The 25,896-nt window shown below is 41.9% G+C and overlaps 1 protein-coding gene across 1 annotated transcript in view; it reads right to left on the bottom strand.

Moving 5' to 3' along the window:
- The window catches only part of FHL1 (four and a half LIM domains 1), a 45,175-nt gene extending 19,543 nt beyond the window's left edge, over positions 1-25,632 (bottom strand). The window contains exons 1-4 of the mRNA XM_045288364.1: positions 25,551-25,632; positions 22,602-22,678; positions 19,223-19,272; positions 19,040-19,078 (exon numbers count right to left, since the gene is read on the bottom strand). Of these exons, the coding sequence (XP_045144299.1) occupies positions 19,040-19,052 (13 nt within the window). The 5' untranslated portion in view covers positions 19,053-19,078; positions 19,223-19,272; positions 22,602-22,678; positions 25,551-25,632. The remainder of the gene's footprint in view (positions 1-19,039; positions 19,079-19,222; positions 19,273-22,601; positions 22,679-25,550) is intronic.
- Between the last annotated feature and the right edge of the window lie 264 nt (positions 25,633-25,896).

Here is a 25,896-nt window from a genome sequence, read left to right on the forward strand (position 1 = left end):
TGACTTAGCCAGAAGGGTTCTTACAATACTTCATGAGTCCCTCTTTGTGGTGGGAAACATCAAGACTAGTAGCATAATCTGTCCTCATTTACCAAAGAACTATAATTAATTCATTATCTTATTAAGCATTGGCATATTCAAACACCAACATTAGCAGACGATGACGGTGGGAGTGTGAACTTGGTACAAGGAAAGAGACAAAGCAGTGATCTGGGCATCACTTGAAAACTCTCTTGTTTTGTTTGCCCAGGCGGTAGACTGTTTTGATAACAGGGCGATATGGATGTCTGAAAGACTATTGCTCCCCGCATCCATACACCAAGTCTTGCCTATAGGGTTTTCTTGGCTATAATCTTTAGGGGAGCAGATCATCAGGTCTTTCTCCTACGGGGCTGCTGGATGGGACTGAACTACCCAACTTTTGGTGAACAGTCAAGCATTTAAGCATTTGTTACACCATCAGGACTCCATTCATAGGATTCAAAGTTGGAAATGATCTTTGATCACATCTTGTCCGACTACCCATTTTACAGATGTGAAAAGGGAGGCCCAGAGTTGTGAAACTTACTTCACTGAAGTAATAGCAGCTCCAGATCTAAAAATCGGGTGTCTAGAATTTTAAAGCAGTCAGGGATCTTTGCTCCTAATACAAAACTTGGCAATGTGGTTTACATCCTTTGGGGGTTTTCTTTTGTTTAGTTTTGTTTTTAAATAATCTTCAGACATCCTTAGGTTCAATTCCCTTGTTGTTGAATAGTCCTCAGAAGAGTCTAGGTCGGGGTCACAGACCCAGTCTATTCAGGTTAATGAAAAATTGTGTGGTAGGGAGAAGAAAGACTTTGTAGATTCTCTATCAGTTTAGTCAAATGAATCATAAACCTGAACTCAGATAATGGAGAAATGGTAGTTGAATAAGGAGCTAAGAAAGAGAAAGACTAGGCTGAATGGAGGATCAGAGGGACAGCTGACACTCAAGGAACAAGGGTTATTTCAAAGCTTTTGAAGTCAAGCAGTATGTTCCACATGCCAGAAAGTGCATGAAATGGAATGACAGAAACATGAAGTTCAGCAAACAGAATGTGAGGAGAGCCTGCTGCTAAAGCAACAGAAGCCACCAAAGGTTGCTCACTTGGTAGGAGTGTATCACATTTACTTCAGCTCCTAACCCATTTTGTTCATTTTCCAGCAGAATGATAATAAAAAAGAACAAATATATGAAATAAATAGGTAGCGTACACAAGGAGCCCCGGGCTAACAACAAGAGCAGCATTTAGAATGCATCAGCAGCTCCTCAGGAGTAAGATGAGGCTTTCTTTAAAGATTTACAGCCTCAGAAACCCACAGGAGCAGTTCTACTTTGTTCTATAGTGTCACTAAGAGTCAGAAATGATTTGATGTTTGGTTTTGGCGTGTCCACAAGACTGGATTGTGTTAAGGTCTGGAAAATGAAATAGAGTGGTGTCTACTATTCTATTATATCTAAGACATTCAAATAGCTGTTTCTGAACGTTTCCATGAAAGAAATCCATGGTTTAGTTTTACGTAAGATTGGTAGAACAATGAACATTGTTATCTTTAAGATACATATTATGCAATCTTCCCCAAGTTTAACATAAGTATACATTTGAATTATTTTATTGGATTTTATATATATGAAGTACCATGGACCACCAGAAAACCAACTACCGTATACACTACAGCATAAGCCAACCCGAATATTAGCTAAGGCACCTATTTTTTTTTCCTTTTCTTTTTTTTTAAATCGTTTTATTAGGGGCTCATACGACTCTTATCACAATCCATACATACATCAATTGTGTAAAGCACATTTGTACATCCATTGCCGTCGTCATTCTCAAAACATTTGCTCTCCACTTAAGCCCCCTGCATCAGGTCCTCCTTTTTTCCCCTCCCTCCTCGCTCCCCACTCCCTCATGAGTCCTTGATAATTTATAAACTGTTTATTTTGTCATATCCTGCCCTGTCCGACGACTCCCTTCACCCACTTTTTCTGTTGTCCATTACCCACAGAGGAGGTCACATGTAGATTCTTACAATCGGTTCCCTCTTTCCAACCCACTCTCCCTCTACCCTCCCAGTATCACCACTCACACCACTGGTCCTGAAGGGATCATCCGCCCTGAATTCCCTGTGCTTCCAGTTCCTATATGTACCAGAGTACATCCTCTGGTCTAGGCAGACTTGCAAGGCAGAATTCGGATCATGATGGTGGGTGGGGGGAGGAAGCATTTAGGAACTAGAGGAAAGTTGTATTTTTCATTGTTGCTACATCGCACCCTGTCTGGCTCATCTCCTCCCCGAGCGAGGCACCTATTTTTACCACAAGAACTGCATTAAAAATGTGCTGAAAAACTCGGGTGACCTGAGTATATACGGTAATCTGTCTTAGAAGAAGTATGGGCAGAATGTTTCTTAGGAGCGAGGGTCAGAAGTCTCACATACTTTGGACATGTTGTCAGGAAAAACCAGTCCCAGGAGAAGGATATCATGTTTGGTAAAGTAGAGGGGAAGCGAAACAGAGGAAGCCCTTCTACAAGCTGGATCGCCACAGTGGCTGCAACAACGGACTCAAACAGAAGAATAGTTGTGAAGTCGGTGCAGGACTGGGCAGTGTATCGCTCTGTTGTATAGAGGGCCGCTGTAAGTTGGCAGTACCTGACAACAGCATCTATTTTGATAACTACACTGTAAAAACAGGATGCCCCAAGAGTAGATTCATGCAAAAGATCATTTTATTAAGTTTATCATTTCCCCTAGGAATAGAAAATCATGCGCAAAATAGATAACAACTGGAGATCTTAGTCAAGAGCACAGCTATAAGAACCATGGTCCGAGAATGACTAGAGCACCAGACAGCAAGTTTAAACGTCCTTGGGACTTAGGGGAGCAGCCTCTGGCAACGGGCCAGCCCAGTGGAGCAAGCTCTCTATTCATTAAGGATCAGGAGGGTTTAAGAAGGGAGCATTGGTGGTACAGTAGTTAAGCACTCAGCTGCTAAAAGATTGGGGGTTCAAATCCAGCAGCCACTCCACAAGAAAACTATGTGGCAGTTGGTTTCTATAAAGATAAGTCTTCAAAATTGCAGAGGGCAGTTCTACTCTGTCCTACAGTCACTGTCCATCAGAAGTGACTCAATGGCAACAAAATAGATGATGGGGATCTAGAGAAAACAAAAGTGCTCTCTTGATCTTCTAGCTTCGTGAAAATAAGTCCCAATAGGTCTAGGTTACCTGTGTAGTGGCAGGATGGGACAGGGACTATTTTTTTTAACATCGTTTGTCTTTGAGCTTACATTGACCTATGAAGGCCAACAAGTAAATCAAGGCTACCTACCATCAGAAACTATAGCTCCAGCAAGGGTACAGATTTTACACCACGTGTTCGTTCTGAATGAATGGCCACAACACGAACCTGCAAGACCCTGTCTTGTTGGATCATTAAAGGAGGGACTCAGCCACTTAGCCGAGAAGAGGCAGTGTTGAGACTTAATTAGGGTGAGTATGGCAATGCTTTCTACTCCAGTATCGAGTTACAGTCTCAGACACCCACTGGGGCATTTTTACTCTGTCCTACATGGTCACTATGAACTGGAATAGATTTGACGGCAGGGAGCTGAGAAGGTCTCGGGGGTGGCAGAACTAGAATATTCACTCATCTCTCCCACTCTTAGGAGCTCTGATGGTGTAGTGGTTACACTTTGAGCAGGTAACCACAAAGCCCAGCAGTTTGAAACGATCAGCTGCTCTACAGGAGAAAGATGAGGCTTTCTACTCCTAAAGAGTTAAAGACTTAAAAAAAAAGAGCTAAAGACTTGGAAAACCACAGGGCAGTTCTACCCTGTCCTGTCATTATGAGTTGGCATCAATTTTGCATATAAATTTGCTATTTTGGGGACCCTAGACTCTTGTTACCAAAGATACATTGGGGTCAATCCCTGACACCCACCTTAAGATAAATTCAGGTTAAAGCATCTGAAGTTGAGAAGAATGGAATGTCTATTACATAAGCAACCCATGGACAGGCCACATACAATGATAATTATCCTCCTCCTAAATAATAATAATCTACAACTACCTAGCACATATAGTTAGTGATTACAGGACGCATAACTATACTGTCAGGACCACTGAGCTCAACCAAGAACAACAACAACAAAAAAGTATCTTCCCATGAGGAAGACTCCTTAGAACTGCTCTATCCAGAACAGCACAAATCCGGGAAGAGGGGCAGTGCAGACAGGGGCAGGGAGAGTTCTGGGATCAACTATCAGGTGAGAAAGTGCAAACTTGTCCAGAAACATCTGAGGCTCCTTTGAAAAAGCCCTTGAGTAATGGGTTTCTCTGCTCATGGCCAAGTTTAGGGAAAGCCTGCTGGCACAATGATCTCAATCCCACTCAACTGAAAATTCTTTACTTAGTCACTTTGCCTCAAATTCTGTCAATCAGAGCTTAATTTGATTTAACAATCTTCTCAGGGGATGTCAGTGAAAATGGCTCAAAGACCTGGAGTCCTCTGGTGTTACCAGGGATAATATGCAGAACATTTCAGACTGGAAATATTTCTTAGGTGGAAATGTGAGAAATATGTCCACTGTGACATATGTTCAAAGCAATTTTTAATGTTCCCATGTCTTTTTCCAAGACTTTAATTTTGTTTTTTTAAATTAAAAACAATGCTGGTAAGAAAAATGCCAATTTATAAAAGATGGAATGATTCATCCAAAGAAAATACATGGCTATCAGATTGCTTTCTTCAAATACCTGAGAGAAGTCAGCTGCACTTCAAGAACAGAAGTTTGGATTTACCAGGAAATGGAGAAGGACGAGAGAGGTGAGAGAGGTGAAAGAGAGGAAGACGGGGGAGAAAGGATGAAAGGATCTCAAGTAGATCAGGCCGCAGCTTACTGAAATGGCAGATTATTTTTGTGCAGGCAGAGAAGATGCCATCTGGAAACCCTGTGCCACTGTGCTAAGGTTACTTTCAGCTAATAAATTTGCTCAGAGAGGAAGTCGCTTTTGATTCCAAGTCTAGTGCTCTTTGCCCCAAACCGTGAAGCCTCACTAAGGAGTTCAAAAAGCAATAAACATAACAAAGGGGACACTGGTGGTTCCTTGGTATAATTCTCGCCTTCAATGCCGAAGACGCCTGTTCAACTCCTGACCAATGTACCTGATGGGAAGCCACCATCTGTCTGTCCCTCTGTTGCTATGGTAACTCAACAAGTTTCAGCTGAACTCTGAGACTGACACTAGAAAGATGACCTAGCAATCTACTGCCAAAAAACCACCAGCCAATGGGAAAAGAAAACCAAGTAAACCTATATGATTCGACAACCAAGCCAGGAGAGGGCACATGAGCAGGGAGTGTTTTGCTCTGTTGGGCATGGGGCCGACAGCTCCCAACACACTGCGTAAGACAGGAAGGCTGCAAGTGGTGACATGTCCTCATGCAGTGTCACATCGTGCTCTGTGGTAAATGAAAGGGCCCACCTCTCGAAACTCAAGGTGACACCTGCAAGTGCATCAAATCTTTAGGCGGAAAAGTATATGATGCTTGACTCCCAAATGTACACGCTGCCTTTAGTTAGACAAAATCATAAAAGATGGCTTCCGAGCAGAGGATTATACTGGAGCAACCTGAGCTGGGCACAAGCCTTTCTGGGCAATCAGACTGGTCCCAGGTCCCTGGGGCCTACCACCAGGAAAGTGCACAGTTCTGAGTCATAGAGCTGACCTTCACACCACATGCTGGGAAAACCAAACACTGAGCTCCTTTGACGTACAATCTTGTCAGGGATTTTTCAATGATATTACTATCAGAGTGTGCAAAGAAATTTGCAACAGGCTTTTCTTTCAAGCAGAGAGACAGCATAATGTCGGTTACCTCACAGGCCAGCCTTGTCTGCTATAGGCACTTGATTTTTGTTTTTTGTTTTGTTTTTTTCAAAGGTCGCATAACTAACCAAAGCCAGGTGACCCATGTTCTAGGGCTCTTTGTCACTAGTTTCCTAACTCTGAACGTCCCTGGTTCTGTCCACACACAAGTGAAATATGTGTTCGCTAGCTCCCCCTTCCAGTCTCACATTCAACATATACTACGAAAAATGTGTTTATAACTCGTGTTGTCATAGAAATCAAAGGACAACATATGCAAATCATATTTAGCTAGGGATTCCCAGTCACTGGGTGTTGTGGCAATTCAGTGGGGATCAGGTGGAGGGAGGGTCACACAGAGTGCAAACCCTAGTTCATTTTGATTCACCTCCATGGTCCATGAAGACATGCTGGCACCTACACAGCTTATCCTACTGACCGCCCAGGAAGCGTCCAGAGATGAGCCGGGTTCAGCAGCTGGGAAATGGGACATTTCGTTTGCAAGTGGTTGGAGCAGGATTCACAGCCAATGGAAAGGTAACTTCGTTAAAGCTAAATTTTGAGGTAACAGCATAAAAGCTCCATGATTGCTAGGCTTTGATAAGAGTGAAAAACCATCGACTTCATTGCTTTGTGACTCAAGAAATGACCACTAGACTTGGAATTGAAAAAGTAAACCCAACAAAAAACACGACTCAGCCACACACACACAAAAAATCCTCACCAGCCATGCAAATTTGGTTTTTCATCATCTGTCAAATGGGAGTAATGATACCTGTCAATACCTGTCCTGCTTTCCCTGCAATACTGCTTTAGGAATAAAATTAAATAATGTGTGTCGAAGTAACATATAAATTAAAAAAGCTAATAATAAAAAATATATTTCTGCCAGAAAAAATATTTTGGAAAAAATAAAAACTAGGCAGGCACAGTCTCCAAATTTTTCAAGTGGACTTCCCTTTTCACATGACTCTTGGAACATTAAATACACACAGGCCACTACATCCAATGGAAGACAATTGTGCAAAGATAGGCAGTTCTAGTGAGAAGGATGCATGGTAGCCCCATGGTCATTTCAGTCCCCAAGATGTACTTAATATTTAAGTCTTTGCAAACCACAAGTATCTGGGAACAAATGTCTAATAAGCAAGCTCCACATAATCTTGGTTCTTTTCTTTGATGTAAAAATCAAAAGCACATTCCCTTGACTGCTTTGTAGAGGGTGTTTCTCGTTGCTTTAAGGAACTGACATGATTCAGTCTCTACGAAGAAAATAACTTGGAAAAGGCTTCCACAATAGGAGAAAATAGAGCTAGTTTAGTTAGAAAATGTTCTGGAAAAATAAAATAGAATAAGGAGTGCTTTTTCATTTCTGTTGTTCCAAGGGCTGGAGGAGATTAAGTGACAACTTGAAGAAGTGAGTTAATCCCTTTGTAGCACGGCCAAGGCAGGGTCTATTTTCCTACTGTTATGATGGTAACTTAGAACACACAGGACAACACTATCAGATATCAATTCCCTCCAGAGTTGTAACTTTCTAAATGTAGTCATTAGTAATTTGTCAAGATTATCATTCAACATACAATAAAGTCAACGCAGTAATTTGAACCTCCACTCCACCTTTCAGATCAAGCCTCACACTCCATCACACATTAAACCAGGTACTGTTTTCCGTGAAATAAAAATACAGGTGTTATAAATGAATAAACTGAAACATTAAAATAAGATTAAGTGTCCTGCCTTCAAAAAGCAGGGGTGAGGTCAAACTAAGAATAGAAGCTCAAGAACTATCACCTGTCCTAACCATAAATCTAGAAATCCTCCCTACTAGCAATCAGTACATAATCTAATCAATCTGTAAAGAATTTAAAAGCACGTTTTACAGGAAGAAAACAGATCTTCAAAACCAATGTGTGGATATATGACCAAGTGTAGTTCTGGACGAACAAACCCACACAATATAAATAATTCATGCCCAAAGTCATTCCCCCTCTTCAAAGAACATTACATCAGCTTTGAAAGCTTAACATTGAAACGTTAAGAAAATAATTCATAAGGTAGCCTAAGTTAGAACCAGATTATGTTTTAAATGCATCTATTACAGTATATCCAGTAAATATGCTTTATTATCTCTGATTATCAAACTGTCAACAGAACTAGTCAGTCACTTTCTGAGATCAGAGAACAAGGCAAACCAAAACACCAAACTCCCTGCCATGGAGGCAATTCGGACTAATGGCAACCCTGTAAGAGCCAGGTAGTAGTCAGGAAATCCAAAACTCTGCACCCTAACTCTCTCCTCCAAGACAGTCTCCGTGTTATTCTATGATGGCAAAGACTGTTTTATGGTCTTTAAGGGAGTCATGCATCAAACTAAGGGCTTACTCAACAGTTTACAATGTCCCTATATGTTTGTTTTTAAAATCATGTTCTACTGACACAGTTAAATTAGAGTCACCAAGATTCCCACCCATTTACCCCATATCAAGCCCCCACCTCAAAGATTTTCAGGCCTAACTTTCTATTCTTATACATGAACTATTTCCTGGAACTTCCAGATTGGGTACAGAGCAAAGATCTGTTTCTACCCAACCAACAGCAGCTGGAACTGAAGAGGAAACTCTACAGACCTAGCCCCAATCGGGAGGAAAAGTGCTTAAAAATGCTTTTAAGGCATCTCCTGCCAACTAACTCAAGAGTGCTAGTGAAGACTCCCAGAAGGAAATCCACCCAGTCCACCGCCTAGGCCAAGAGCGTGTGTGTTTGCACATACTTTGGGAAACTGAGAATAAAGAGAGAAACATGGCAGCTTTTTAAGGATGTAGAGAGTGCTCTCCACATAAACAAGGGCAAAAGTCATGCAGTAAAATCTTTCATTTCCCTCCCTCTCACTCTTTGAAGCGTAACAAGAGTATTTTTAATCATTTGCGCTTAACACCTTGACACGAGGGTGAAGGATGGAATCCAGTACAGGCTCATTTTAGTCCTCAGCCAACGGCACCTCTGCCTTCCAAATGTAATAGACTTTGTTCGAGGTAATCACACTTAATGTTTATACCACTTTGAAAATTGAGCCTGTCTATGAGAACGGGAAGTTATTTGGACCCTACCTCGATGATGAAAATAAAATTCTCCAGTGTACTCCCTCTTTATAAGGGGTCTGCAATGTTTGAATCAAAAAGTTCAAGATTCAAAACTAAGCCAGTCATTTTTATTCCCCAACTCCTTGCCAAAATACCAAAAAACATGTCCCTTTGAAAATACGGCTCCTAATCTCCCCTCCAGTAAATCAGAGCATTTATTTTATATCTTCTTTCACAGCACTCTAAGCCAATTTGGCGCATGGATTGTTTGTTTTTTTTAATAGTTTTATTGGGGGCTCATACAACTCATCACAATCCATAATCCATCCATTGTGTCAAGCACATTTGTATATTCGTTGCCCTCATCATTCTCAAAACATTTCCTCTCCCCTTAAGCCCCTGGCATCAGGTCCTCATTTTTTCCCCCTCCCTCATGAACCCTTGATAATTTATAAATTATTATTTTGTCATATCTCACACTGTCCAATGTCTCCCTTTACCCACTTTTCTGTTGTCCGTCCCCCAGGCAGGAGGTTATATGTAGATCCTTGTAATTGGTTCCCCCTTTCTATCCCACCTTCCCTCCACCCTCTGGTATCGCCACTCTCACCACTGGTCCTGAAGGCTTAATGTTTAACCACCCAATTTCAAATGTATGAAATATATGAAATTTACTGGTGAACTCTACTAAAACCACTTTTAAATACATCCAGAAATACGATAGACTGGTGGATGGACAGAGATTTGAATTTTTTTAAACTTGGCTGTTGAGTCAAATCCATGTATAGCAGAGTAGAACTATGCTCCATAGTTCTCAATGCCTTTTTTTTTTGACAGTAGGTCACCAGGCCTTTCTTCTAAAGCACTTCTTGGTGGACTTGTACCTCCAACCTTTCAGTTAGTGGCCAACTGTGCTAATTGTTTGCATCGATAGAACAAAATCAACACTCAAACTAACCCCTATAGGGTAGAACAGAACTGTTTCTGAGATTGTCGATCTTTCCAGGAGTAGAAAACCTCTGCTTTCCCCCAAGGAGCAGCTGGTGGTTTCAAACTGCTGAGCTTGTGGTTAAACAACTCAACACATAACCCACTGTGACCCCAGGGGTCTGTAGAGTAAAATATTGTTCATGGTGAACTCTAGCTGAAGGTTATACAGTTATTCCCTTCAAAACGGTTTCACCTGTTAAATTTTTTAATAAATTTGTTAGTGGTAAAATAAAATAGAGTATAGATAAGTAAAATTTTAAAAATCAACTTCCACTAAACACAAACAGATACAGGCTTCTAAAAGGCACTTCAGGCTACAAATACAGACTGTGGTACAATCCTGAAAGAAGTCCGTCTCCAAAATAAAGAAACTTGTCCCACCCAATTTACAGTTTTGCTCAGGCATGCTAAAAGAAGTCACTGTGATCTCAAAATGAATTTCGGTAACCGCACACAGACCTCTTCAAACTTGTGTGGAGCAGTTTAGGCCGAGGGCCAGAAAAGAGACCTTTCTGAAGGTTCCGCTAAACCATGGACACAGGCCCATGACAGATGACATTGTCGCCTTGCTCTCACTGGTGCCAGCCTCCGGTCTTTTAATCATCTATCCCCTTTTATGGTCGCTTCAAGTCTAAAGCATATACTCATCTGTTTCCAGATTCCTAAAGGTACTAGAAAAAAAAATCTAAATATAACAGATGGATAAGCACTCAAAGTAATTGGAGACCGAAATGTAACTTCAGCTTTCGCAGGCCAATGTCTTAACACCCCGGGCTTTAGTGTAACGGCCTCACTGTAGCCCTTTTGTTTGTATTCCCACAACAGAAATGTTACCGGGCTTTGAGAGATGGCAGGTCAATGCTCTTTCAGCTGACATGCATAACCTTTTCTTTTGAAAAAGAAAAAAAAAAGCCAATCAATAAGTATTGTCCAATAAGTTAAAATTGACCACAAAGTATAGTTGATATGTCTGATGTTTACAGTTACTCTAAAAAAGAATTTAATGCACTTTTTAAGACTGAATAGAAAAGTAAGTGGATATCATATGAAACCACCAGAGCCAATCTCAATGTGTATTAAATCTATGGCCTTGAGGAAATATAAACAGCCCACTAAATTTTGGATGTCAGAAGAGACTCAGACTTGCTCCTGAATGGAGAGTAGCTAAAAGTAAATGGAATACATGTTGGAGTACAAAGCCTCCACAGAGGATCCCAAAGAACAACTTGAGAAATGTAAAATATTTATTATAAAGAAATGTGCGAGGCATAGGAATCTAACAGGGAAGAACCTACTTAATATTTCTCAAGCTGAAAGAAATCAAGAAAAAAATTCAAGTCTCCAGTTGAAATACTGAAGGGTTACCATATATACTTACGTATAAGCCGGCCTGAGTATCAGTGGAGGCACCTAAGTTTACCACAAAAAGTGCATTAAAAATGTGCTGAAGAACTCGGCTCATACATGAGTATATACGGTATATGGGCAAACTATTGAACCAGGCAGGGAGTCTTAAAAGGAAATCAAAGAAAAACAGAGTCCCTGTCCTGAAGTCAATGTACAAGCCTTTCAGGAGGTAGCATACAAAGAATATGTTAGGATGCAGCACTGCAGGCATTGAAAGAACCTCAAGCAGCACTGAGCGCACTGGTGAAAAGAAAGGCTCCGGGAGTTGATGTTAATACCCACCGAGATGTTTCAATAAACAGATGCAACATGGAAGTGCTCACGCATCCATGCAAAGAAATTTGGAAGGCAACTGCTTGGCCAACCAATGGAAAGATATCCATGTCTGTGCCCATTTGACCCAACAGAGTGTGCAAATGACCTTCATATTATAAACATCATCAGTGAACTTTTGCTGAAGATAATTCAAATATAGTTGCAGCAGTCCATCAACAGGGAGCTGGCAGAAATTCAGAAGTGATGGATCTTGGCTGAGAGCAAAGAATACCAGAATGGTGTTTATATATTTCGGTTAAATTTACTATATAATTATATATTTGTGTTTAATTGACTATACAAAAGGCATGGAACTGTGCAGACTGTAAGAAACTAAACTACGTCTAGCGCTGTGAAGAATGCAATTGCCAGAACATTTTCCTGTGATCCAGAACCCATATATAGACAAAAGAGGTGATCATTTGAACAGAACAAGGATTTAAAATAGGAAATGTGTGTGTCAGGGCTGTATTCTTTCACCATGTTTATTTAATCTTTATGCTTAGCAAGCAATCCGAGTAGCTGGACTACAGGAAAAAAGATGAAGCATCAGGATTGGAAAACTTATCAACAGCCTACAATATGCAAATGACACAAAATGCTTTGCTGAAAGTCAAGAAAATTTAAACTACTTGCTGATGATCAAGGGTCACTGCTTTCCGTATGGATTATAACTACAGTGACCAGATTTTAACATTAGTAAAGTGGGACATCATTGATAAAACGCATATCCTAGCGAAATAGCCACATGGCAGCCGAAAACTGTATACCCTAGCTTGTCGTACATTCTTTCAAAAAATCGTGACTTTTTAAAAACGGCACGGGACATGGGAAAAATTGTTAAGAATCGGGACTGTCCTGCCAAAAGCGGGACGCCTGGTCACCTTAATTATAACTCAATGTAAAAAACAAAACAAAAAACTCAATGTAAAGAAAAAGATCCTCACAACTGCACTGATAGACATCATAGTGAAGAGAGAAAGGAATGAAGTGGTCTAGGATTTCATCTTGCTTGGATCTGCGATCAAAGCTCATGGAAGCAGCAGTCACAAGAAATCAAACGACACGCTGCATTGAATAAATCTGCTTCACCAGGCCTCTTTAAAGTATTGAAGAGCACAGATGTCACTCTGATGACCATGGTGCATCTGACCCAAACCCTAGTCTTTACAATTGCCTCATGGGTAAGGAATAAGGAAAACAGGAGAACTGAAGCATTTGAATTGTGGTGCTCATAAAAATACGTGGACTGCCAAAAGAACACACAGATCTTTCTTGAAAGAGGTACAGCCAGAATGTTTCTTACAAGCAAGGATGGAGAGACTTCATCTCATGCACTTTGTGCATGTTATCAGGAGGGTCCAGTCCTTCGAGAAAGACATGCTTAGAAAAGTGAAGGGGTTAGTGTCTATCAGGACTGATAATATATAGCATAGGTGGAAATAAAAGGGATAAACCAAAAATACTGGATTATATTGTTTCCAGATCTGAGCCCAATGCAAAGGGTGGAACTCATGCTTCTCAATTACTCAGCATTTAAAAAATATTCGAATCCCATGTATGCTGACAAGTACAAACACAACCTCTTACCAGAATGCACAGAAAAAATGAGATGAAATCTTTGACAACTTCAGTCTTTTTTCTCTTTATTATGACGCCTATTGGTCCAGTTGTGAGTTTTGTTTTGTTTTACTTTATATCGTACTGGGGATTTGTTTTCCTTACATCTTACTGGCTTTTTGAAAGGAATGTACAATACTCAGGTAAATTATTAATTGAGAATCCTAATGAAAATATAAAAATGGTCCAACTACATGTAATCTTTTCAGGTACCAAAACTATTAAATTAACTCATGTTTATCCAATAACTATTAATATTTTATCGCAGGAGAAAGAGGCCCTCTACTCCTGTAAAGAGTGACAGGCTCAGAAACCCACAGTGGTCGTTTTACAGTGTCCTATAGGGTTGCTAGGAGTCAGAATTAACTCCATGGCAGTGAGTGAGATAATATTTTATACTCAGGTAGTAAGGATATAAGAGCACATTAAGTTGCTTCCGTGCCTTAATCATTTACTGACTAATGATCTGGAGTCCCCGGTGATGTTGGGCTGCTAGCTACAAGGCTAACAGTTCAAAACCACCAGCTGCTCCACGGAGAAAGACGAAGTATTCTATTCCCGGAAGGAGTTAGTTAGTCTGGGAAACCCATATGCAGTCAATTCTGTCCTATAGGGACTGCCATGAGTCAAAACCCACTTGAAAGAGGTGACTTTCGTTTTGAGATGATTTGGTCTGAAATAAAGTCCCCGTATGTGAGTTCATTCTCAGACAAATTAAAAAACCAGATCTAAATAAGATAAAACACTGATTCGCTTGTGGATAACTTATTACATAACCCCAAAGTGCAATATCTGCAAAAATCTCAAAGCACAATATTATTTTTGTTCTAATAGTTGTATGGACATAATTCATATATCAAGCATTTCACTGTTCAATCAGTTTTAAAAGTTGTACAACCATCACCACCATCCACTTTAGGACATTTCTTTTTTTCATGTACTCACTGTTGTTAACTCCCCATTGCCCCCAAACCTCCCCTGCCATGCCCCTAGGAAACTGTTAATTCAGTTAATGCCTTTATAGAGAGCATACAAAAGTTCAAAACAGTGATTTGAACTGAAGTCCAAGAGAGTTTGACTTGAGCTGCCTTAGATATCAGATACCTGGGCCTTCCTTCACGTCAATTGGCTATAGATGGAACACTAGACTTGAAGCCCAATGTCCAAACACTGACTTCCTCCATGGGAATCCTAATCAGAATGAAACCTTATTGCCCTGACAATAATATGCCACACTTAAATGGAAATATGCATTGATATGTATGCAAACTTATCAACCTACAATAGATAAAGGGGCTACAAAAAACCAAAAACAAAGTCCAGTCAATGGTCCCACTGATTTGATATGCTCACAGAAGGTTCTCTGCAAAAAGTCCTCGGGCACAGTTCACACTGACTACATAATACTTAATTTCTTTGAAAAGAAAACTATTCCCTTAGGATATTAATAAGGTTGTGTGCATCTTAGCTAACAAGATGGTCTTGGTGTTTCATCCAGCTGCCCTGTGCGTTCTGACTGAAGACTGCGTAAGAAGCGCAAGACACTAGGTTCAGGATTCCAGCTCCAAGTCAGAGATTCCACTTTTCAAGAGGCCAGTTAGGAAGGACCCTTTTCCTCAGGGAGACAGCCCTCTCTTCTGAAGCAAAAACGAATTCCTTCTCTATCAGAGGCTGGGAAAAGTCGGGAGATGTACAAAAGGTCAAAATGAAGTCCCATTAAATCTTAGCCCTGGATTTAGTCACCATAGAGACAGGGGAGATAAATAAACCAGCAATTTCAACAAATGTGCTGCACTGTTGCCAGGCATATCTCTTGACTTACCATTATTTTTACTTAAGGATCTTTTAGTCCAAACATAACTGACTATGAAATCTACAAAACCAAACAGAACTAGGCCCAAAAGAAATATGAAAGCTCATTTAGGCAAAGAGCAGGCAAAAGCCCCAAGAGCTACCCCCCTTTAGTAATGTGCTCTCTGTTCCCCCTTGAAAACCGATTGCAACATGAGGCAATGACATGTGGGGAAAATATGTGGTGCTAAAGCCAGAGGAAACCATGTCAAAAAAGAAAAACAGACATGAAGTAACTGACCTAATTAAGAGAGAAAAGTATACTTACAGCAAGGAAACAAGTAGCTTTGGAACAAAGCATACAATGGGGGTGGGGAGGAGATACCACAAGAAGGTTCACACTATGAAAATGAGTTTTTGCTTCTTGTCTAAATCAAAGAAGCAAACTGGACACGAGCATTGCCCTTGAAGGACAGCTGCATTTCAGAATTAGACGTAACTCACTAGACCTTTAGACATGAAGATTCATTCCCTGGCAACGCTACACATTAATTACAAGCTCCGAAACAAATGCTTATACTTTTTAATGTGGGGCACCAAGATGTCTGTCTCCCAACCACAGAAGACAGAAGAAGGAAGGGAAATGGGGGCTTGGGATGAAAGAACCAAACCAGCCAGAAGGAACTAGGTCATTGGAACTCCATGTTTGGAATCTGGCCAGAAGCCTCCACCATGCATGAGTTTGTGCATAAATGGGAATTCTACTGCTTCCTGTCTGGACTCCATTTATTTTGGTAAAAGGTGACGGTTGTCAACTTCTAAGAGAATATACATGTACGGGACAATGTGCAAACAGCATTACAACAGCATGAACAAAACGACAAATATTGCATTACTTACATTCTTCCGTGTGCCTTCAGTGCTTGTCCAGATGCACATATTCCTTTACATGGTTATTACAACATATATACAATCTCACTAAGATTATCTAGTACAATCTTTCATATTGCTAGTCAAACAAATAAATGTATCCATTTCAAACAGATTCATGGAATTATCATGCATTTTTCGTGCGCTGTACCATCACGTGGATTCCAAGTCCTAGCCACCTTATCTGACAGAGTGGACTTGCCCAATAAGCTTCCAAGGTTGGAATCGTTACAGGAGTAAGTCGGCAGGCCTCTTCTCTCACAGGGTGACTGGTGAGTTCGAACACTGATCTTTTGGTTAACAGTAGAGCACTTAACCTTTGCGTCACCAGGGCTGCTTTTATACTGCATAGATGTACTATAATTTACCTAACCAAATGTTTTTGTTGAGTGGCTAAAATGGCCATTTCTCTAATGTCGGGCATCTCATTGTTATTGTTCTTACTAGACTGTGAGAAAACCTTGCCACCCAGAACTTTCCCCTTCTTTTCTTAAACTAATTTGTTTCTCAGAAATGTGGCTCTTAGAACACATTTCCCAAAGCAGCATTACTGGATCAAAGGGTACCAATCTTTGTGACTTTTGCTATGCCTTGCCAAATCACTTTCCAAAAGGCTCGGTTCCAACCTGCAAACTTACCAGTGATAAGTGCCTCTCAGTTTTGGAGTAACTATATTAAGCACTGCATTTTCTTTTTGTTTTGTTTTTTCAGATTGAATTGGGGGAAAATGTACCTTGTTGCTGTTTGAATATGCTTGCCTTTGGGTGTCAGTGAAGCTGACCCGTTTTCTTTGTGAAATAATGTACATGTCATTTACCCAGCTCTTTACTTGAGAATCCATGTGTTCAACAGTTATGGGGCCTCCCCCAGGCCCAGGCCTTGCGCCTGCCTTTCTAGATGAAATTATCTGGTCACACATGCTGCAAAATTTGGCCTAGCGTGTTTTCCTTTGAATTGGGATTTTTCATTACAGAGATCTACAGATTTGACTCTGTTGATGTCTTTCTTTTGGACCACACCCTGCCCCAACATTTCAGTTTACAAGAGTCTCCGATATGCTGAAATTGGATTGATTCACCTTTTTGCAAGTTTTGTTTGAACGTTCAAAGTATATTCTCCTGTAACTATCAAATGGAAAGCTCAAGAATCTTTCTCATGAATGAGCTTTAACCATACCTACTTTGGTTCCTAGAAACACCTGATTTAAAGTCTTTTCAACCAAAGTTCAGTTTATGCTTCACATAGGCTATGCTGTAGTACTCTATTCTGCTGCAAGTAGATGTGCACCCAGGGTTATCTCTGGAGAGTCAACACAGAATCGCCTGGCTAAGGTCTCCTGTTTCTCGAGCCAAAGGAAAAGGTCTCTAGGAGCATCACTGCGTGACTGCACCTCAGAGCGGGAGGTTCATGGACCAGCAGCAGTGTCAACTGGATGAGAGTAAGAAACAGAGTATCTCAGACTCGACCCTAGAGCTTCTCAGAACTGACACATTATAGTTTGGGGTGCACTGAAGTAGATCACGGGAACCCTTCAGGTGAAGACACAACACCTACACTCTGCTGATAATGCTCTGCCTACTCAAGGACCGCCAGAAAGAGTCCCTCTCTTCAAATGCTCTCCCTCAACCCTCCACTAAAAGGAACGTCACCTAAAACCAGGCACCTGAAAATCAGCAAGCTACTATTCTGAGAGAAAGTGTGGCCCTGAAGTTTGTGGCCTCCATTTCATCTAGACTTGGGGTTGATGATTCACATGCCTCCCAGAGTCAAACAGGTCTTGTAAGGAGTGGCCTTAAGTGTCAAGGAGCTAGCAAGAGGAGTGGAAAGTGTGGCAAACTGCACCCAAAGATGCAGCAGCTATTTGGCTCCAGCCTAGTGTTGCCAAACAGGAATGCAGGCTCAATGTTGCCAGATCTTCTGGTATTTTAAAAGCAACGGAAAAATCTGCATCTTTAAAATGTGCACTCTCTCCATTTTGAAATGCTGGCAATTCACTTACAGTTGACAAAGACCACCTCTGAGGGCCAGATACAGGCCAGTTGGCTCTAGAGTGACAGTTTCCAAACTCTTTAGGCCTGTTTGAAACGCATCTGTGCACTAAGAAGAGAAGTCACATCAACAGCATTGGTCCCAATCAAATCATTATGACTACTTATTCAAGAATTCTGAGTCTTGTGAATATTAAAAGACTGCCAAAGCAATGAAAATGACCATATGTCAGGGGTACAAATATTTCTGAGATGTGAAATACATGCCCAATTAATGAACAACATCGAATCTGCTGTTACAAATACACAGAGTACTCATATTCAGTCCAGTTCATGTAGGTGTTAAGAATTACACGTGTTACCAGTTTTCATTCCACATAATTCTGTAACTCAAAGGTTACCTGATGGAATAAGTTCTAGCACTCTCATGATGAAGTTGAGTTACAATCAATGCTGTATTAAACATAAATCGAGACACATTAGCATTTTAATAACCTAAAAGATCCCCAGGTGGAATCTGAAAATTAATTTTCCTAAACTGTTCGATTATTCCAAAGACATTTTAAAAGGAAAGTAAAATAAATATTTCATCTTGGGGACACTCAGGTTTCAGGTACACAGCTGTCTCCCCAGCAACTGCCTCATGTTTTATTTTAACAGTTTTATTGGCATATAATAACTCAATAGTTCAATCATGGAGGGGTAATGCTTACATGGAGGGGGAATAAATCAGATCCAAATTGATTAGCTGGGGACTTTGGACTGTTTACCGGAGATCACACTGGTCTACTCGATACTGGGCAAGTGACTTAAAAAAAAAAAGTAACATCAGTGTCAGTTTCTTCATGTGCGAAAGGGATGAAGATGAGCTCATCATTCCTTCTATCTTGCTTACTACCCTGTTCCTAGCCCGACACCTAGTAAGGCTAAAAGAATAAATAAAAGATCACAAGGTACAAATACCTATTTACTGTTGAGGCCGTTTCTATAAATCCAACAGATTCTGTTTCGATTTACTCACCTGAGAAACTCATTTGCTCTAAGAGAAAATCCGAAGTCACTAAGTGTTGGTCAAATGAAAGATGAAAAAAAAAAAGAAAAAAAGAAAGATGTTATTGAGGTATCTGTGATACCATAAAACGACTTTGTGTTTGGAAAATTTCCATTTAAATATCCCATTTTAAGCACAGAACCTTATACTCACAGTTTCTAATGAACTTTTCTTCAGATGAAGTTTGTCAAAGTTGCAGGTTGCTGTGGAATTACAAAGGGCAAACAATGAAATGCAAATTTCAAATTTTGCCCAGCCAGTATTTCCAAATAAGTTGATGGAAGGATGCTTCACCCTTCTTTTTAGCTTAACTGATCTAGTTGGGTTTTTTTCTGTGACTAGAAAAATCGCAAGACTGTCTCTGAAAGGGCAGAACAAATTAAAAATGGTTGATGCATTAAGGAGGTTCCTAGGAGATAAAGGAGATCCCTCAGTGATAAATGTGATCCATTCCTGCATCTCTTAAGAAGTGGTTTTAAAAAAATGGTTGGAAGGGGAAGACAATATTCTCAAAAAGAGAGATGGAGAAAAAGAAGGGGCAGAAATAGGACAAGCCATGAGGAAGGTTGCTGTTTTGGTTGTTGACTGCAATAATGATGATCGCATAATTAAACTCCCTGCACAATTCACAGTACAGAGTTAAAAAAGAAAAAAGATACAACAAAAAAGATTCAGCTGAGTAAGTCAGGACAGGTGTATATGGTTCTTATTTAGCCTTATTTTAATGCTAGAAAAGGTAGACGATCGTGATGAAGTTGTTGAGACTAGGAGTTGGTTCAAGGAGCCCTGGTGGCACAGTGGATTAAGCATGTGGCTTCTAACCAAAGGGTGGGGTGTTTCGGTAGTTCAGTCCTACCAGCTGCTCTCTGAAGAAAGTTGAGGCAGTCCATTTTGACAAAGATTTACAACCTTGGAAATGCTATGGGGGAGTGCTATCTGCCCTCTAGGCTTGCTATGAGTGGGAATCGACTTGAAGGTAGCGAGGGTTGGTTGGTTGGTAGGTAGGTAGGTTGGGTACATGCTGGTTCAATAGTTTTACAGTGTGGGTCAATTTACATAGAATGCAAGGGCAAGTAAGAGTGGTCTCTAAGTTGGGGCATTCTTCCCCTGGAGACTACACCTGGATGTGCTTTCAAACTGCCTTGGGGCTCCTCAGAGCAGGGCAACTACACAGCCACAGCCAACCAATTGAGAATCAACAGTTCTGCTTTGGTTGTTTATTGGGGCCGGATCCAAGTTTTCATCTCAAGGTAAGTTTCAACCATTAAAACATTCTGAAGCCAACTGTTTTAGATAAAGGTTGTGGAATGATCACTATGACGGGTTCTAGATCCAAAAAGGATGACTTCATCTCTGGCAGCTAAAGCTTTTCCTACCAGAGTAGTTTAACACCTATTCCCCTCTAGACCTTGGAAAGAACTTCTACCTCTATAATTGATGAAAATGATACCATTCAGAAAAAATAATCCTAAAAAATGTATCCTGTTCTTTTTACTCTTTAAGGCTTAAAATAGTTAGCTCTTTGAACACACTCATATATGTTTTAGGATCAGTGGCAAAGACTACAAAAGTACATGTAACAAAGGCAACAATGCACTCAGCGACCATGAACCCTAATGGAAATGTAAGTACTTAAACCACAGGTTTCCAAACCAATTTGGTCTACCATCCCCTTTTCAGGAAAAAAAGAAGACTCAGCACCCTACCACACCCCTCCATGGCAATTGGAAACTTTGGTACCATAGTCCATAATCCAAGATAAAGTGTAGGCACCTGCTTTTGTAGCCTCCCTGGATTGTCCATGTTCCCCAAGGGGCGGTACTGCCTACTTTGGGAATCATGACTTAAACTGAAAGCAGGTATCCTGGTGGCGCTCAGCTGCTAATCCCAAGAGTTGACAGCTTGAACTCCCCAGTTGTCCCTTGGGAGAAAGATGAGGCAGTCTGATCCCATAAAGGGGACAGCCTTGGAAAATCTACAGGGCAATTCTATTCTGTCCTCTAGGGTGGCTAAGTCAGAATCCACTCGATGGCTGTGCTACGGGTAGACTGAATGCAAACTGTTGTCCAATCAACTGCATAAGAGGTTCTCTAGAGGTTGGAAGGCACTCAAAATACACAGTGGCTGCAACAATGGACGCAAACATCCCAACGACTGGGAAGATGGCAGAAGCTTGGACTGTTTTCCTCTGTTGTATATGTGGGGTTGCCAGGAGGCAAAGCAAACTGGACAGCAAATAACCAGTCTGAATGTGATTGGCAGGGTGTGTGTGTGTGTGAGGAGTGGTGGTGGTGCAGAGAGTAAAAGCAAAATAAAAGACACCTTTTGATGGACAAAGCTGGAAATCCTGACTGGTATAATGCTGGCAAGGAGCCTGGTGGTGCCATGGTTAAACATTTAGATGCGGATTGAAATGTCAGTGGTTGAAATCCACCAGCTGCTTTGAGAAAAAAAGTTAGGAAAGGCTGCTTCTGTACAAATTACAGCTTTGGAAAGTCTCTGGGGGCAGTTCTAACCTATCCTACAGGGTCACACAAACAAACTCCCTGCCATTGAGTCCATTTTAACTCATAGAAACCCTACAGGGCAGAACAGAACTGTCCCCTTTGGGTTCTTCTGACTGTAGGCCTTTATGGGAGCAGACAGCTGGATCTTTCTCCTTCATGTTGCTGATGGGTTAGAACTGTCGAATTTGAGGCTCACAGCCCCTATTCCTAACCCATAACACCCTCAGGGCTCCTAGGAGTTACAATCAACAAGAAGGCAACAGGTGAGAGCTGGCAACCAGCGTTCCCTTGTAAAGGCATAAGGATTATCAAAAGTAGGAGCCATTCCTAATTGTCTTAAACAAATCTTCCCTTGTTTCATTCTTTTCAAAGGTGAATGTCCCAGGTCTCGCATGAGGCCCCAGATCATCTGTGCCACCACAGGTGAAGGAAGAGGACAGAGGATGCCTAGCCCACAGACGCGCAAAGAAAGGTTTGGTCAAGCTGGCTGCTCACCCCAGTGTAGCGGGACTGCTCTGAACTTCAGTACACATTTGAAAAAGGTTTGCAGGCCCTTAACACTGAAGCACAATTCTTTGGCATTCCTGCCACTAGATTTTGCTGTGGGGGGTCCCTCCCTTCAACTCCTTAGACCCCATGGCATAAAGATTCCCAACAAAGAACTCAACTCAATCTCCTCCCAGTTGTCAGCAGGTCTTGCCTGCCTCTCCATCCAGCATCTGCTCCGTGCAGCTTTTCTGCACCCTACTGTCCACACCGGGGCATAAACCAATCTGTGTTTAAAGTGGCCCTATGAGTTTGGACATCATCACTTCCATGCCCCCAAGTTGAAAGCCTGTGGGATTCTCCCTGCACAAGGCACTCCCCATAAAGCTAACACGGAGGGTAAGCCACGCTATCGGTTGGGTCCATGAAAAACAAATCCTCTGAAAGCTGCTGGACGAGTTCAGCTCTTCCTACAAGGCCATCTCCCACTGGAAGGCTGGAAAACAGCTGAGGAATCTGGGGCAATTCGTCAAACTTACCACACACGAGATGAGTGGAAAATGGGGTGGATTCAGCGAGGGCTGGATGCAGTTGTTGAGAATTAGTTCCAATGTGTCTAAGTTAGGAAAAAATGAGAATCAAGAGGACAAGTTACCTTTTCAGAAGAAAAGTTGGAGATCCCCAAAGAAAAAGGTCACGTTTCTTTGAAATGGCTCACGTAACACATTCACCTTTGTACTGACACCCCCTTCAAGGGAAAGGAAACTGCCAAGATTGGCTGCCTATTTCTCCACGTGTCTGTTTATCATATAACATGAGCACCGGCAGTGGAGCTGGCTCCCTCATTATCAGGCAGGATTAGCTCAAACACTCAGCATTGTTAGAGGACTGAGCTCATGGCCTATTTCGGCTTTAAATTAACATTTGGCAATCACCTGGGTAATCAAAACAAATGACTCAGTCATTTAGAATAGATTTATTAGTTGAGTTTCTTGCCCCCCCCCCCCCCGTGGCCCCTGCCACTTTCTTTCCTGTTTTAACATCTTTAGAATATTTTGCCACAGGAGGGCTCAGATCCGGACAGAATGTAGAGTGCAAGTCACCATAGGCATATTTAGAGGGGTTGCCATGGAGACAAGGTGCCTGGTGACCACTGAAGTTATCTCCAATCACCAACAGGATTAGGATGCAGGCTAGTGAGACCTCACCCAGTGCAGATGGTTCGGCATCACTGGGAAACAGGTGCGCTCTGTGCTTTCCCATCATGGACACAAATCAGACTGCCACATGCTATGCTTCCCTCACGTGGCCTCCCCATAGCCCGACCACCATGGCAACACTCCCACCTTAGTTACTCCAGAAGAACGAGCTGGAGTTTAGGAGAGAGGAATGAAGATAAGACGACCAGATGTCCCGCTTTTGGCAGGACAGTCCCGATTTCGGTGTTTTTAAAAAGTCCCGATTTTTGGAAAGAATGCACGACAAGCTAGGGAACGGTCTATTTGGTCCATATAGACCAAATTTTTAATCAAGAACCCCACCCCCTGTCAGTGGTGTCCCGCTTTAAATCTGGTCACCTTAAATGAAGACCATAGCTCTTATCTCTATCTGTACATGTGCGAATGCTCCTGTCTAGCCCCCTGTGAAAGGCAGGACTGGGGTCATGATAGTGGCTGGTGGGGGTGGTGAGGAAGTCTCAAGGAACCAGAGGAATAGTGTGTTTAATCAGTGCTTTACTGCACCCTGGCTTCAAGGTCTTAATCATTGAAGCAAATCTTCTCCCACTCAAATTAGACAAATCTGTTGCCTATAGGAGCAGAGCTCTTGCCCGCCAGGCCAAAGGCTCAGAAGAGGGAAAATATCATTGGCTGAAAGGGGTTACATCCAAAGAAACACCTCCTTAGTCCCCTCTGTACCCATACTGAAGTACCAAGGATTTTCACATTCTAGGAACATATACAGTTTGTGTGTGTGTGGATGTGTTTGTCCAACAGGAGGTTGTCTCTTAGTGGCAGAGACAAAGTCTTAAATTCTATCTGCCAGCTTTTCAGCCTGGTGTGTCCATACAAAAGGGTTTAATGAGTCCCCTCTTCCACCACCCACACCTCATTTACATGGCACTCACTGTTTCCAGATGGTATCTCTCCTACAGGCACCTGTGGTAAGGTGGAAGTATACCACAGTTGTCAACAGCTTGGCTGCCAGAGGCAACTGCTGGGTTCAAAAGCTGGCTGCAGCTTATATCAGCTGCACAGCCCTCTGGGAACATCATAATGGTGTGATACCCTACAGAGTTTACATCAAGGCACTTAGGCACAAGCCAATGAACTCTGAGGAAAAGACAGCTCCCTAAGAGCAGGCCCCTTTGCTGATAGCTGCTGCTCCAGCCCTACACCTAGAATGGGTCCTGACACCCATGAGGCTCTCAGGAAGTAACCATGGGACATAGCAGGGCACACACCATTTGGGATGTGACCAAGTTGTACCCCACTGGGGACAATTGCTCTCAGACCAATCATCACACAGCTGGTGGTTCGAGATCAAAAGAATCCTGGAAATGAGTAGCTCTCTAATAGTTTCATGGCTTACAGGTCTTTCTTTTTTAATTAAAAGATCATTTTATTGGGGGCTCTTACAACTCATCACAATCCATGCATCAATCGTATCAGGTACATTTGTACATATTTTGCCATCATTTTCTAGACATTTACTTTCTATGGAACCCTTAGTATCAGTTCCCCCCACCTCTTGACCCCTTGATAAATTATATTTTCATATCTTACACCGACCAATGTCTCCCTTCCCCCACGGTGTCTGTAGTTCATCCCCCTGGAGGGGGAGTATGGTTTTGTGTCGATCATTGCCATAGGTTCCCCCTTCCCTTCACTCTCCACCTTCCCTCTACCCTTCTGGTATCACTACTCCCATTTCTATTCCTGGATTGGTGTGCCCTGAGCTCTTATCTCTTATCTGTACCTATGCCAATGCTGCGGTCTAGCCCCCTGTAAAAGGTAGGACTGGGGTCATGATAGTTCGGGGTGGTGGTGGTTTAGGAAGCCTCAAAGAACCCGAGGAATATTGTGTGCTTCATCTATGCTTTACTGCCCCTGGTTTAAAGGTCTTAATCCCTGAAGACATCTTCTCCCACTCAAATTAGACAAATCTGTTGCCTATAGGAGCAGAGCTCTTGCCTGCCAGGCCAAAGGCTCAGAAGAGGGAAAATTTCAATGGCTGAAAGGGATTACATCCAAAGAAACACCTCCTTAGCCCCCTCTGTACCCATACTGAAGTACCAAGGATTTTCACATTCTAGGAACATATACAGTTTGTGTGTGTGTGGATGTGTTTGTCCAACAGGAGGTTGTCTCTTAGTGGCAGAGACAAAGTCTTAAATTCTATCTGCCAGCTTTTCAGCCTGGTGTGTCCATACAAAAGGGTTTAATGAGTCCCCTCTCCCACCACCCACACCTCATTTACATGGCACTCACTGTTTCTAGATGGTATCTCTTCTTCAGGCACCTGTGGTAAGGTGGAAGTATACCACTGTTGTCAACAGCTTGGCTGCCAGAGGCAACTGCTGGGTTCAAAAGTTGGCTGCAGCTTATATCAGCTGCACAGCCTCTGTGAACATCATAATGGTGTGACCTCATTGAGTTGCCGTGGCAACGTATCAAGCAGGCAAACAGTATGGGAAGCAATGAGCCCTGTCTTGCCAGGGCCAGGCAAAATGTAGCTCCTGAGCCATCTTGGGCTCTTTAGCTTTGTACACGGGGTTCTGAAGTAAAACTGAAAACATTTAAAGGATATTATTCAGAACATGGTGATTTCACTATT

Source organism: Echinops telfairi, unplaced genomic scaffold (genome assembly GCF_000313985.2).
Source record: "Echinops telfairi isolate 266 unplaced genomic scaffold, ASM31398v2 ScPeMD7_20;HRSCAF=75, whole genome shotgun sequence".
Taxonomy (NCBI): Eukaryota; Metazoa; Chordata; class Mammalia; order Afrosoricida; family Tenrecidae; genus Echinops; species Echinops telfairi.